The 14,109-nt window shown below is 38.4% G+C and overlaps 1 protein-coding gene across 2 annotated transcripts in view; it reads left to right on the top strand.

The window, feature by feature from the left end:
* Tsen2 (tRNA splicing endonuclease subunit 2) overlaps nucleotides 1-13,882 on the top strand; it is a 54,031-nt gene extending 40,149 nt beyond the window's left edge. Inside the window, exon 4 of one of the 2 annotated variants that reach the window (XR_010860748.2) lies at nucleotides 13,080-13,215. Coding sequence is in view for 1 of the 2 variants with exons in the window: in XM_067151184.2 (XP_067007285.2) it covers nucleotides 13,080-13,244 (165 nt within the window). In the remaining variant the exon portion in view is untranslated. Of the gene's footprint in view, nucleotides 1-13,079 lie in introns of both variants that reach the window. The other variant, XM_067151184.2, reaches the window with a different exon arrangement.
* The last annotated feature ends 227 nt before the right edge of the window (nucleotides 13,883-14,109 follow it).

Below are 14,109 nucleotides of genomic sequence, written 5' to 3'. Positions count from 1 at the left end.
CAATTAGCCTCAATTTTCGGATTATTTGCGATTTCTTACGGTTGTTCCTGTAACATTGGCCCACTCTCTCACAGTTTCTTTGCTTGAACACATTTGAACCACTCATATACCGCAATGTTCACTTCAGCAAAAACTGGCTACCTCTTTCCTTTCATTCCTCGATTCCTAATTTCCTCCCACTCACTTAAAATGTCACTTATATTCTTCACAATTGAGTTTTCTCGCAGGGAGCTTTTTTCTCACTGAAAGCCCTTTCGCACAACGTGTTTCTTGGCTCTATATCTAAACACGCTCCTCCCTCCTACTCATGTTTACTGGAGTCCGACTCCATGGCTAAATGGTTAGCGTGGTGGCCTTTGGTCTCAGGGGTCCCGGGTTCTATTCCTGGCAGGGTCGGGAATTTAACCATTCCGTAATTGGTTAATTCCCCTGGCATGGGGGCTGGGTGTATGTGTTGTCTTCATCATCATTTCATCCTCACCATGATGCGGAGGTCACCTACGAGCGTCAAATCAAAAAGACCTGTACCTGGTGAGCCGAAGTCCTCGGACACCTCCCGGCACTAAAAGCCATTCGCCATTTCATTTCATGTTTACTGTAAGATTGAGATGCTGTGGTATTTCTGTCTCAACAATCAGCACATTGACAACTCTTACTTATCAAGTTTAACCAAACTACCTTACCTCGAATTTATCAGTGACAATCTGAGTTATGACTGTTTCAGTGCACGTCTGTTATATGCCAACGGTCCAACTATGTGATTCTCACCCAACTTCCAATGACATTACGGAGCGTCACAATTTTATCCATTGGCTTCACTAAGTTATGAATCCGTGTCCGTGGTTTCTTATTTTTACTGTATCACGGTACGGAGAAGAAAGTCTGAGTATGATCTACCGTTTTGCCTAATTCACTTGGTTGATATAGATGTTGATTCCCATAGAGAATCTGAAATATTTGTCCTGAATGAGTAAATTTATAATACCATTATAAATGTCCGGCTCCATGGCTAAATGGTTAGCATGCTGGCCTTTGGTCACAGGGGTCCCGGGTTTGATTCCCGGCCGGGTCAGGAATTTTAACAATCATTGGTTAATTTCGCTGAGACGGGGGCTGGGTTTATATGTCGTCTTCATCATTTCATCCTCATCATGACGCGCAGGTCACCTACGGATGTCAAATGAAAAGACCTGCACCTGGCGAGCCAAACATGTCCTCGGACACTCCCGGCACTAAAAGCCATACGTCATTTCCATTTCATACCATTATAAATGGTCCATTATTGGACATTATAAATTTTCCAGCTAACTCGTTCCTGGTTGCCAGGGTTTCGCCCCAGTGTGCTAAGTTGGGCTCATCAGTTGGTAAATAGCACACCCACCAAGACGCATGGCTAGTGCATACCGTGGAGACCACCGCATAGACTACTTGGAGCCACCGGCAGTGCCAATGCATTATGAGAGACTTTGTCTCATTACAAAAAATTGATGCCTGCCTGGCCATTAGATGATATAGATGTTGATTCCCATAGGGAACCTGAAATATTTGTCCCGAAAGAGTGCACAACGTGCTCCCAAGCTACACACGTCAAATCAACAAGAGCAATAATTGTTACATCCATACACAACTGTGAAGGGAAGGAGCCTCTACGCCAGTCAAATGCCGCATAATTCAACACAGGACGTTACGATTTACCTTCCAACACAAACAGCACGGATTTTATATATGCTTTAGAAATCTACATTTTCCACTCAAGTCTCAACTGAGTTTACACAATCCTATATATTGCTTTGCAGAATTGACATGTGTTTTTATGTTCCGTATATATATGGTGACACAAAACTCATACTTGAGAACGTGACATTTTAAAGTGTAATTTATACCTGCAATGCAGGTCATTGAATTTTAATGCATGTTTTATCTCTACAGTCAACATTAAGTGTTCATAATAATGTCTATTTATCAAGACTTCAAGGACAGAGCTAATTAGTTTTTTAAAATTAAGGCAAATCAATATTGGGCAACAAGATTCTATCACAGAGTATAACTGAAGGTTTAGGAAACAAGGAAGTGCAACCCAAAAGCCCAATATTTCATAAGACTAATAAATTGTGATCAGTGCACATGTTCTTTCTGTGTTACCATACATGTTTTACAAAGCTAGCAGCTAATTTCAGAAAAACTCATGCCTATGAACAATACAACTTTTATAAATTTGTTTTTATGTATGTTACTCATGAAAAGACAGTGTACACCAAGTTTCCAATTCGATGATTGCCCCCAATCATGAAAATAATTTGACATGTTATCGTCGTATGACATTCTTTGTTGGATCTAGTAACGTTTTATGATTGCGTGATATGTTACGTGATTGTGTGACCAGCAGAAGATGACCTAGAAAGGTCAAAACCAGTTCTGTAGTTTTAATTTAATAAAATAAGTACTGATTAGGTGGAAGTCGTCTTCTCATTGTATTTGTGTATAATATCAATATGGAAATGAAACTTATATATTACGAAGAATTCCAGATATCGGGTTGCCCATCGCTAGTCCCTTCTGTTAATATATTTTATTATTGAATGTAAGGAAGTTGTTGTTTACTACAAATTTTATCAGTTTGATCAATTCATCTATTTCACATTTGCTTATAGTGTTATTTTTCAAGAGGTTAGTTTCTATTATACTAATGGTTTCTTTTACTGGTATACTTGTATACATATTAGTGACATCATACGAAACCATGACGTGATTGTCATGTAACTTAAATTTAGAAAGTTTATTGTAAAAAATCAAATGGATTTTGGACGTAGGCTTCATTATTGAATTTATAATGGCTATTTAAAAAATGGTGTAGAAATTTAGAAACCTTGTACACTAGGTGGGACTATTTTGAGAGTACCTCTTTTTTTTATGTATTTTTGGCAAGGCTTTAGCAGTAGGTAACTTGGGATCCATAATATTGAGTTTTTGTTGTTCGTGCTCTGGAAAGAGAAAAGAAGAATTTTTCAGCAAGTTCTTTTGTAGCCGTAATTAGGATAATACATCTACAAATAATAATAATAATAATAATAATAATAATAATAATAATAATAATAATACCTGCTACCATTATGTAACCTGGTTGTTATGCACAAACACAGATTAAAAGAAAGGTAAATGATAATAATAAAAATAATAATAAAGGCACACTTAAAATGTTGGACGCAATTAAAGATATTAAAACACACGCAGTTTTCACAAGAAACCAACAAACAGTAATGGTCAGGTTAAGCAACATGACGGCTAAGGAAGGAAATGGAAAGCGGCTAGGAACCATATCCAGGCGGTGAAAGGTATTGGCAATGCTGAAGAAGCTAAATCAATTGTGATTCAAAATTAATATACAGTTTACTTTAAATGGAATTAACACGCAAATGTGGTCAAACAAATTACACATTTTAAACGGGGGAAGATTTTAACAATAAAGTTTCATGGTGCAATATTTAAGTCATATAATACTGTCAGAAAGAATAAAATTTTAGGAGCATAAAATTTTACTAACATAATACAATCAGACACGGAAAAAAGGAAAACACAACATTTAAAATGATCTTAGCGCAGAGCAACTTTAGAAGGCAGCCCCCTCAAAAACACTTCTGAGAAAGGATGCCCGTCCTATATCATGGGTGCCCATATGAGAGTTTCTAGAGGGGGGGCCCAGACCTGGGGGCACGTAGTCATTTTAATATTTTGGAAGATAAATGGCGATTTCTATTCTGCGGTAGAATAACCCACGGTATCCCCTGCTTGTTGGTGGGGGACGCTACAGCTGCTTTTACGTAATACTGACTTTTAAGTCATTTTCTTGAAAGGAAAACACGTGACTACACTAGATTTTTGCCTTTCCGTGAGAGCTAGAGGGGAGCCACGGCCCCACCTTGCCCCCGGGTATGGGCGCCCTTGTCCTATATGTGAATACTCTAAGATGACACAGAATTAGGAGACAGCCCCAAAGGGGAAATTAACAGTTTACAATTACATCAAGAGGCGTTGAACACACAATTTACGAAAACAAAAGAAATGGGAACTGTCTCTTAACAAATATGACGTGACTTGCTGTAAAGGCTAAGTCATATTAAGAAAATTTGGCGACTGAAGGAAAAACGGGTGAGCTCTGGCAAAAACAGAAATTAAACGGAACACTACATTTGAAAATGAGAAAGCAAAGTCCTTACCTGTTGGAGGGGCCAAGAAGACCCGTCACCTGAAGAAGGCAATCTCTTCCTTCAGCGGTCAAAATTACAAGACGGCTCGGAAGAGCTTGGCTCTAGCGAAGAGCTCCTCTCCAGAAATTGGAAAATCGTAAAACAACCAATTCACGTCCGTTATTTTCCTTCGTCCGCCAATCACAAATAGTTTTATTATGACCAGTCAAGGCCCAGCAATTAATGCTGATAAAGAACATCGAGTAGCATCGAGAAATTTTGAAATTGCTGCCAAATGATGCAACCGGAAACTCCTGGAAGCATCCTACCCGACCTGGCGCGTGTACTACAGTATATCCCACAAATATTTCATCTTACCGTTAAACATTTTTTAAGATTAATTTTTCACAACAACCAAACAGTCTTGAAGCGGAGTCATAATCAAACAATTCCAAATATTCCCATACAGAAAATATAAACAAACAAACCAATAAATAACACATGATATAAAATTCCCCACAGTCTTTCAAGTCCAAATAATCGTTACACTTTAAACCACGTTGAATCTTTAAAGCAGGATCCTTGTCAATTAGTTTGTAAGTATCGGTGAAAAAGAAGTCTTCGGTTCAACTAATATATTCATCTCTGATCAATAATACAGTTGCAGAGCCTTTGTTGGCTTTTGTGACTATTATATTATTGTTTGTCATTCATGTTGAACATTGTTAGAAGTTTTCACACTAGTTTTAAGACTATTGATTTTCATAATGTAAACGTCGAATCTTAGGGTACCATATACTTGAAGGTCACTAGTTTTGGGGCCCTGACCTAACTTTAGACTAAGATTTATTTTGGCTGATGATGCTTACGACAGTTAAGCGAAACATGTTCCAACTTACCACACCAGTTGTAATGTTTATATCCTAAATATAAGGAAAGATAAGTACTGGAAAGTTAGTGTAAATTACTAGGCCTATTTCTTATTTTAATGTTTATAACATGTGCTTAGTGGCACGAAATTTGTTATTTCTGGATGCATCCACGCTATACACACGCGATCAATTGCGCATAATGCTTATTGTTTCACTCACGTTATACTTAATTCCATTAGGTCCACCAAAATAAATCTTCATTTTAGTACTGTTACTAGAAACCCAATATACGTGCTATCTGTCACAGATTCGCGTGATAGACTAAAATATTCCCAGCAGAAATCTCGGCTTTTAGAATGGAGCAATTTGATTGGTCCCACCATTTTTCTTTGGGGTCTACTCATCCAATTCCAAAGATTTTAGCCATCTTCTGTCCTTTTCGTGTATCTTAAGTTGATCTGTCTTACACAGCCTTGTGGAAAGTTTTCAAAAAGTGTTCTCAGGGTGTGACAACCATCTGTCCCCTGGGTGCGGCAGGCGGAAGTTCTCAGGCAATATTTGGCTAAGTGCATTTACGACATAATTGTTTAACAACCCCCAACAGAACGTGCCTTACCTCTGCCAAGGTGGCTTCGCTCTTTCGCGTTAGTGGTTCGTGAGCAATCTGCAGTCCTCGCTAAAATTGTCGAATGTAAGATTTATACAAAGAATCTGATGAATTAATGTATTCCACCATAGCGCCTAATGCAATTTGGGTGCAACATAAATGGTTTAAATGTGCCATTATAGATTACACCTTCTGGAATGAACAAATAATAGAGATACATCTAAAAATATCTAGGGGATACATATCTGTAATTGGAGTGTATGCCCCAGTAGAAGGCGAAGAAAACAAAAATGAAGATTTCTACAACACTGCAACAGGTTTTGAATAAAATTAATAGGAATGCTTATCTCTTATTAATGGGTGACTTCAATACAAGAGTAGGTAATGCGAAAGTAGGACAGTCAATTGGCACATTTGGTGAACAAGTGTGTAACAACAACAGGATTAGATTAATAGACTTCTCCACTTACAATCTGTTAAAGATAATGAATGATATTTTATCAATCACAGAGACAACCATAAATACACATAAAAGGCACGAGATCAATACTAGATTATGCCTTTTGCAATTTCAAACTAGCAGAGATGGTTTTAGATACAAGAGTTTTTCGAGGCCCAGAATTAGAAACAGATCACTACCTATTAATTTGTCCCATTAGAATAAAACCTTGATGGCACGGCAAGATGAAGAAACCAACAAAATCAAATACAACCTCCCTCCACAAAATAAAACCTCTTCATGATCCTAGTATTAGATGGCTCCACCAACGACGACTAGCTGAATTAACCAATTCAACTCCAACGGTAGAAAATGTTGCAGATGAATGGAAACACCTAACAACCACCTTAAAACAAGCAGCCAAAGAGAGCCTTGGCACCAAAATGAGATGGTACAAGAACAGGGGACTCAGAATTTGGGATGAAAACATCAAAGAAATTATCAAAGACAAACAGAAGGCCTACAGGAAGTACTTATGTACTAAGAAAGATGAGGATAAAATAGAATACCACAGAAAGCAAGCAATTGCAAAGAGAGGAGTGCGCCAATACCATAGGAGGAACTGGGAAGAATTTGTATCCCATTTAGAAAATGACATAACCAGGCCTCAACCACAGACTTACAAAATTTTGAAAAATTTAAATAGGGAAACTAAAAAATCAACACAATCTCCTGCAACAGTGGTCAAATCACTTTCAAAATTTATGGTCACAAATGTCTCACCTATTCAGACACTTCACTCAGACAATCCATACATCAAAGACATTATAATGGCAGAACTAGTTGCAGTCCTGAAGACACTAAAGTGCAATAAAACACCTGGGGAGTTATTCAAATATCCATGCGAATCTTTCCAAGAAAGATTCACCCAGTTCCTAAATAGAATTTGGAAAGGAGAAGACCCACATGAAAACTGGAATAAAGAAATAGTTATACCCATTTTCAAGAAAGGCAACAAAAATGACTGTGAAAACTACAGAGGCATATGTTTATTAAATTCTGGTTATAAAAAATATATGCCAACATCATTAATGAAATGTTGTATGGCTTTTAGTGCCGGGATATCCCAGGACGGGTTTGGCTCGCCAGGTGCAGGTCTTTCTATTTGACGCCTTTAGGCGACCTGCGCGTCGTGATGAGGATGAAATGATGATGAAGACAACACATACACCCAGCCCCCGGGCCATTGGAATTAACCAATTAAGGTTAAAATCCCCGACCCCGCCGGGAATCGAACCCGGGACCTTCTGAACCGAAGGCCAGTACGCTGACCGTTCAGCCAACGAGTCGGACAACATCATTAAGAATAAACTATACAAACACTGTGAGAACATTCTGAGAGAGGAATAATTTGGCTTCAGAAAGGGAAGATCTTGCTGTGATGGCTATTTCACAACGAAAATCCTTCTAGAAAAACACAGGGAATTTAATGTAGAAACACATTTTGCCTTTGTGGACTTCAAAACAGCTTTTGATAAAGTAAACCGCAATACCATATTTAACTCTTTCCCGCGGTTTGCGTAGTAAAGTGTACTGGAGTCGCACGTTGTCTCCCACGGGTTGCGTAGTAAAGCATACTCGACTTTTAAACCGACTTCCTCTGTCACCTGTCTGCTAAACATATAACTTCCTGGAACCAATGAATTCCCTATGCTTCCTAGATACAACTGGCATGCACGGAATCCTAAAATGAAGTGTTCTTTCATACGTTTTCTTAGATAGAACAGACAGATGACTGAATGTAAACACATGGCTGCACATAACCAGTTAAGTGCAAAGGATATTTGTTACAAATTAGATTAATATGTTGATGAATGCAATGATAGTGATATTTGAAATTGTAGGTTTGATAATAAAAACGGTGTGGGAAGCAGTTGGGATAGAAGATGAATCTGAAGGAAATCGAAATACAGTACAGGACAAGAAATGTTCATTCAGGTATCGTCTCCTTTTAAAATATTAGGCCTAATTGTACAAAAAATAATCATCAGTTTTATTCCTCCAGTTAATTCTGTTTCGGACTATGGGCCTCTACGTAACTACATAATATTCCAATTAATGTCAATTTATCTTCCAATCCCATTCAGTAAAAAAATGTTTATAATTTGTTTGTCTGAGAGGAAGTATGATTTGCTATCTAAATATCTTCATCTGACGGATCTCGAAAATGAAATAAGTTGGGGGTTCAGGGTGAATTCCTGTGTTCTCTGCATTACCAAGAAAATAAGAGCCCCATCAGGTTGAGCAATTCCGATTGACTTTAACAACAAGCAATTTAACATTATTCACCATATTGGATGCTTTTTGGTGTATCATTCCGAATGGGGGGAGGGGGTCATGCGTGTAATTAGGTGATCTCATTGTATCATTTTAGAATAAATATAGTGTATTTTCCATTGTTACAAAATTTGAAAGCGATATCTTAAGTGGTTTTTACAGAATAAATTATTTAGTGAAGGTACTCCACAACTATACGTGACAAGCAAATTATTACTCTAGGTTTTGCCAAACGGTGAGTCAAAGATAGTCTGTGGGAAAGGGTTGTAATATTTTAATATCTGATCACACCCCACAACAGATGATATGGAGCATAAGTAACCTTTACAAACAAAACTTGATTTCTGTAAAGGTCTACGATAAAATTATCAGAGTGGAAAACAATAAACACAGGAGTAAGACAGGGTTGTAGTCTTTCCCCTCTCCTGTTCATAATCTGTATGAATGCTTTCATACAAGAATTTAGAGAAACAAGACATGGTTCCATCAGCATTAACAGAAATCTACAGCTGGACACAATATTATTTGGAGATGACTTAGTGCTGGTCGCCACCTCAGGAAATGATTTACAGCGTTCAATGTATAACCTAAACCTAGTCTCAGAAAAGTACTCAATGGAAATATCCTCTGAGAAAACTAAGGTAATGGCTTTCCTGTGGCTAGGAACCAGTAAGAAGCGAGATCTGCTTAAATAACAACATTTTAAAATACCAATGTAGTTGGTCCGTTATTGGACATTATAAATTTTCCAGCTTTCTCTTTCCTGGTTGCCTGGTTTCGCCCCAGTGTGCTAAATTGGGCTCATCATGGGAATCGACATCTATGTCATCTGGCAACCTTGGCAAAACCTGTACTTTTCTATGGAAGGGAAGCGTGGACCCTGAGGAAATGTGATGAGAGAAGAATAACTACAGCTGAAATGAAATGCATGCAGCGAACACCAGGAATCACTAAGTGGGAACACAAAAGAAATACAGAAATATTGAATGACCTTAAAAGCAGACCTATATTAGAATACATATATGAATACCAGAAAAATTGGCTAGAACACCTAAACAGGATGGACAGAAGCAGGATTCCCAAAGCAGTCACAAACTATTGCCCCAATGGGAAGAGATCTCTGGGATGCCCCAGGAAGAGGTGGCATGAAAATGCAAATCTGTTATATAGACCATAACAGTTCTTGTATAGGACTAATACATGAAAGGATGATGATGATATTTCTGCCTCCAATTTTCACTCTGAATTCACTGTTGCCGTGGAACACTTTTATTCAACTGTTCAGTAATCTTTACTTTAACTCTTTCAATAATGCACTATGCATTTATGTTTTGTTGATATTTCAACTCACAATCCATGGCAGCAGAATCTTACGTTGGAATGCTGAACACACACTAGTGTACCGAACTACCACAACACTTCAGGAACTGGGCCATAACTCATGCTGCTTTTCCAACACTATATAGGGGCGGTGGTTGTGGGGAAGGGAGTGTAAAGGTCATTGTGCTACCTTGAAAATCAATCTGGATACAGTAAAACCTCCCTATAACGGACACCTTTGGGACCGAAAAAAATGTCCGTAATGAAGGGGTGTCCGCACGCGAGAGGTTATGAAACCGGTACCATTGAACATAAGTTGGAACACAATAACTCATGTATTGTATGTGTTAACAATTCTCGCAAATGTACCTTTAATCGTATACCGTATACAGTATTGTACAATATACTGCACTGTACTCACATGAGAAAGTTGTAGATGGGCTGCTGCAGCTGCGATGCACTGTATTAAAGAGACAAACACACTTCTATGGAATCCTCTATTGAGCACACTGTGCACTATTACCGTTCACCATGTTAAAATTAAGAAGAACGTATGAGTTTTTGAAACTCAATCTCTAGCACAGTACAGTAAATCATTAGCACTTAAAAATCCTTAATGTTCGTTTGTTTTGTCCATTTCGGTTTAGCAATGATGTTTTCGCTATGTGCTATTAAATCCTGGGTCAAATTTACACCTTTTTCATCGTTTTGTTTATAATAAAATTCTTTCATTCGCTTAACAAAGCCGAGAGCCTCACTGTACGAGGTTATTGGCAGCACATTCATTTCCGTATTTTCTTCAAAGTCGTCATTAGCATCACCTTCACTCCCGCTTTCGTCAAAATCTTCGTTTTTTTCCTTCTTCCCTTGGATTGACTGAAGAATCGTTTTCGTGTCTCCACTCTCACACTCTGTTGGAATATCTGAATCAATTTCGATATAGGTGTTCACTTGTACACTGTAACCTACTGCATTAATCAACTCTTGTGTTGTTTCCATGCTGTCAGGAAGGGTATCCGATTCTATTTCGGGATGTCCACCACTAGCAGGAAACCCAGCTTTCAGAAAGCATTTATGATTTGTTGAGGCCGTGACGTTTTTCCATGCATTGGTTATCCACGAAATTGCTTGGAGAACATTCAGCCCCTTTAAGTCAGTGTTTGAAGGGTTACTTCATTCCCGTTAAGTTCTGATACTGTGTGCTTCATCACTAACTGTCTGTATATAACCTTGCAGTTCTGGATCACTCCTTGGTCAAGCAGCTGAGAAACTGATGTTACATTTGGTGGGAGAAAGACGATCTTCACATTTTGCAACTTAATTGTATCCGGATGCGATGCTGCATTATCGAGGAATAATAACACTTTTCGCTCCTGGCATATCATTTTTCTGTCCAATTGTCCTAGCCACTCTGTCATGACTTCTCTGGTCATCCATGCTTTCCTATTCGCTTTCCATTGAATGCCAAACTTCGTAACGTCCATATTTTTAAAACACCTTGGTTTTGCAGCTTTTCCTATCACAAGGGGCTCCTCCCGTTCTCCAATCATACTTGCACATAACAATACCGTAAGACGTTCTGTCGCAACTTTTCCACCAGTAAAACGATTTCCTTTGAAACACAAAGTTTTGTCGGATAAAGCACGGAAAAATAATCCAGTTTCATCGGCATTCAAAATATTTTCCGGAGCATACCCGTCTATGATGGAAGTGTTTTTTCTTGCCAGGTGTCAACAATCTCCATATTAACACTGGATGATTCTCCGCAAATCACTCTGAAGTTGATACCATGTCGCTTTCTGAATCTTTCTAGCCAGCTATTCGAGGCTTTGAAATCTCCAATTCCTAATTCTGTCGCGAATTCTAACACTTTTGCTTGTATCATTGGTCCTGACACAGTGACATTCTGACTTCTTATTTTAGTGAACCACTCTAGCATTGCCTTGTCAATGAGAGCTCAACTACCACTTTGAAACAGTTTAATGCGCTGTTCGTTGCCATTTAAATGCCATTCCTTTACTAGTTCCTCTTGCTTTTTCACAATATCACTGCCTGTGTCTTTCCAATCTTAAACACTTCGGACAGTTTGCGCACACCACACTTCTCACGTTTATGATAGTCTATTATGCCTACCTTTTCTTTTTAAAGTTAAAAACTTCCTCGGAGCCATGTTTACACCAACTTACTAACGTAAAATTGAACACATCAAAAGCCCACGAGTCAATGAAAATTAACTTGACAGTGAAGGTACGAACTCAGCGCTGTCGAGTATGTCAGATCACACAACTTCCGGAAGTGATAGCGTAGCTTAGTGTTGCCTTCCAAGAATGTGTACATCCAGGATCAAAAGTTACGGTGTCTGTGATTCTTGGAAGTACCGGCTGTGCAAAAAGTAAGCGAATACATACTGTACAGGACACAAATACAGAATTTTTTGAAAAAGAAAGTGTCCATTAGGAGAGGTTTAATTGGAGTTTCTCGTGGCTACGGTGTGCCCGTGTCCGTATTAAAGGGTGTCCGTATAAGAGGGGTAAATTAATCATACACAACATGGCATTTAATTACGGACCTAGAAAATCGTTCGCCAATGAGGGGTGTCCGTTAAGACAGGTTTTACTGTAATTGAAGTTCTATTGTACCTGAGTTAATATTCACACAATTACTGAGTTTGTAATCCATGGCCATAAATAACAGTAGACTTTGTTGCATATCTACTTGATCAAAATATAATAATAATTTCATGTGGCTATTTCTAGCTGAGTGCAGCCCTTGTAAGGCAGACCCTCCGATGAGGGTAGGCGGCATCTGCCACTTGTAGGTAATAGCGTGTTATTGTGGTGGAAGATAGTGTTGTGTGTGGTGTGTTAGTTGCAGGGATGCTGGGGACAGCACAAAACACCCAGTCCCCGGGCCATTGGAATTAACCAATGAAAATACTCGACCCAGCTGGGAATCGAACCTGGGACCCTCGGAACCAAAGGCCAGTGCGCTGACCATTCAGCCAAAGAGTCGGACGATCAAAATATAAGAAATCAGCATTGGGAGCAATAATCTGGTTTTATTTTGCCCCTTGAAAATAAGTCACTATCATCAGTCACCAGACACCATCATTTAGCACTAATATTTTAGGGCTTTTTTCGTTGTCTTACCTATGATGTTCTGAGCATCCTACAATAGGCCTCTGAAGACTTGCAAGACTTCTGCTAAATTTGTATGTTTCATTTCAATAAAACCCAACAAAGTATTTCATGATGGCAAATTTTGCTTTGTCAGTTCATCTTATTTCACTAAACGATTAACATATTGTTCTTCTATTTCAGGAAATCCTGCTCTGCAATGTGGTCTGGCCATTTAATATTTCTCTTACAGAAGTTCCTAACTCACCAAAGATATTGGAGAAATTTACAGTCCAAGAAGTTCTGCTGAGAAGATGGATTTCATCTCAAGAACGTGAGGAGCTGGAGAATGAAGACATTATGGACTGAAACTGTGCAGTGCAAGGACTTAGATTACTTAATAAAAACTATTATTTTTATATTCTTGTATGTGAGTTTGAGTAATTACAGAATAGAGTTACATCCCTTAGTTAAGATTCATGTGAGGGCAGCTCAAGTGGAAGCCGCCTCAATGGATCATAGAGGTAGTGTGACTCATGATCTCTAATTTGTAGGTTCAATCCCTGCTGAGGTTGAGGCCAACAAGAAAGACATGCCGTGGTGTACAAGCGGTGAGGGAAGTCATGTGATTAGCTTAGTTGAGGTCTAACAGCTGTGCTGTAATCCATTGTCACTACAGTCTGTTCTCACCTGAATGACATAGCCTTCATTTTTATTAATAATATGATCCTTCACCGCATGCTGTAACAGTAACTCGTGTGTTTTATATGATCAGTTACAGTATGCACCTTTAAATGTAATATTGTCAGTTTTCCAAAATGAACAGCAATAGTGTGCAAATAAAAAGAATTTTTTGAGAGAAATGCAGGGGAAATCGACTGCTGAGCCATTCCAGGACTTACAAGGTATCTCTGTAGAGAACGAATATTCCCATTCCCTTTTGCCACAATTTTTTATAAGAAGACAAATATAAGATGTTGATTTAAATAAATTTATTTCATTTAGTACATGTTTATACCAATTATGAAAAGGAAAACTTACCTTATTACGCCAGTTTTCCACTGTCCCAATTCTCTCTTTGATTGTAAGGAGTGCTCTCATTGTACGATAATGTTCTTTTGCTGTCTTTGTTTATTGATAGGGCCGATGACCTTCGATGTTAGGCCCCTTTAAACAACAAGCATCATCATCATCATGTTTATTGATATTTCTACGATAAAGTACTTTAAATTGA

The sequence above is a fragment of the Anabrus simplex genome, chromosome 7 (assembly GCF_040414725.1).
Source record: "Anabrus simplex isolate iqAnaSimp1 chromosome 7, ASM4041472v1, whole genome shotgun sequence".
NCBI lineage: Eukaryota > Metazoa > Arthropoda > Insecta > Orthoptera > Tettigoniidae > Anabrus > Anabrus simplex.
This window is presented reverse-complemented; position numbering and strand designations above follow the sequence as displayed.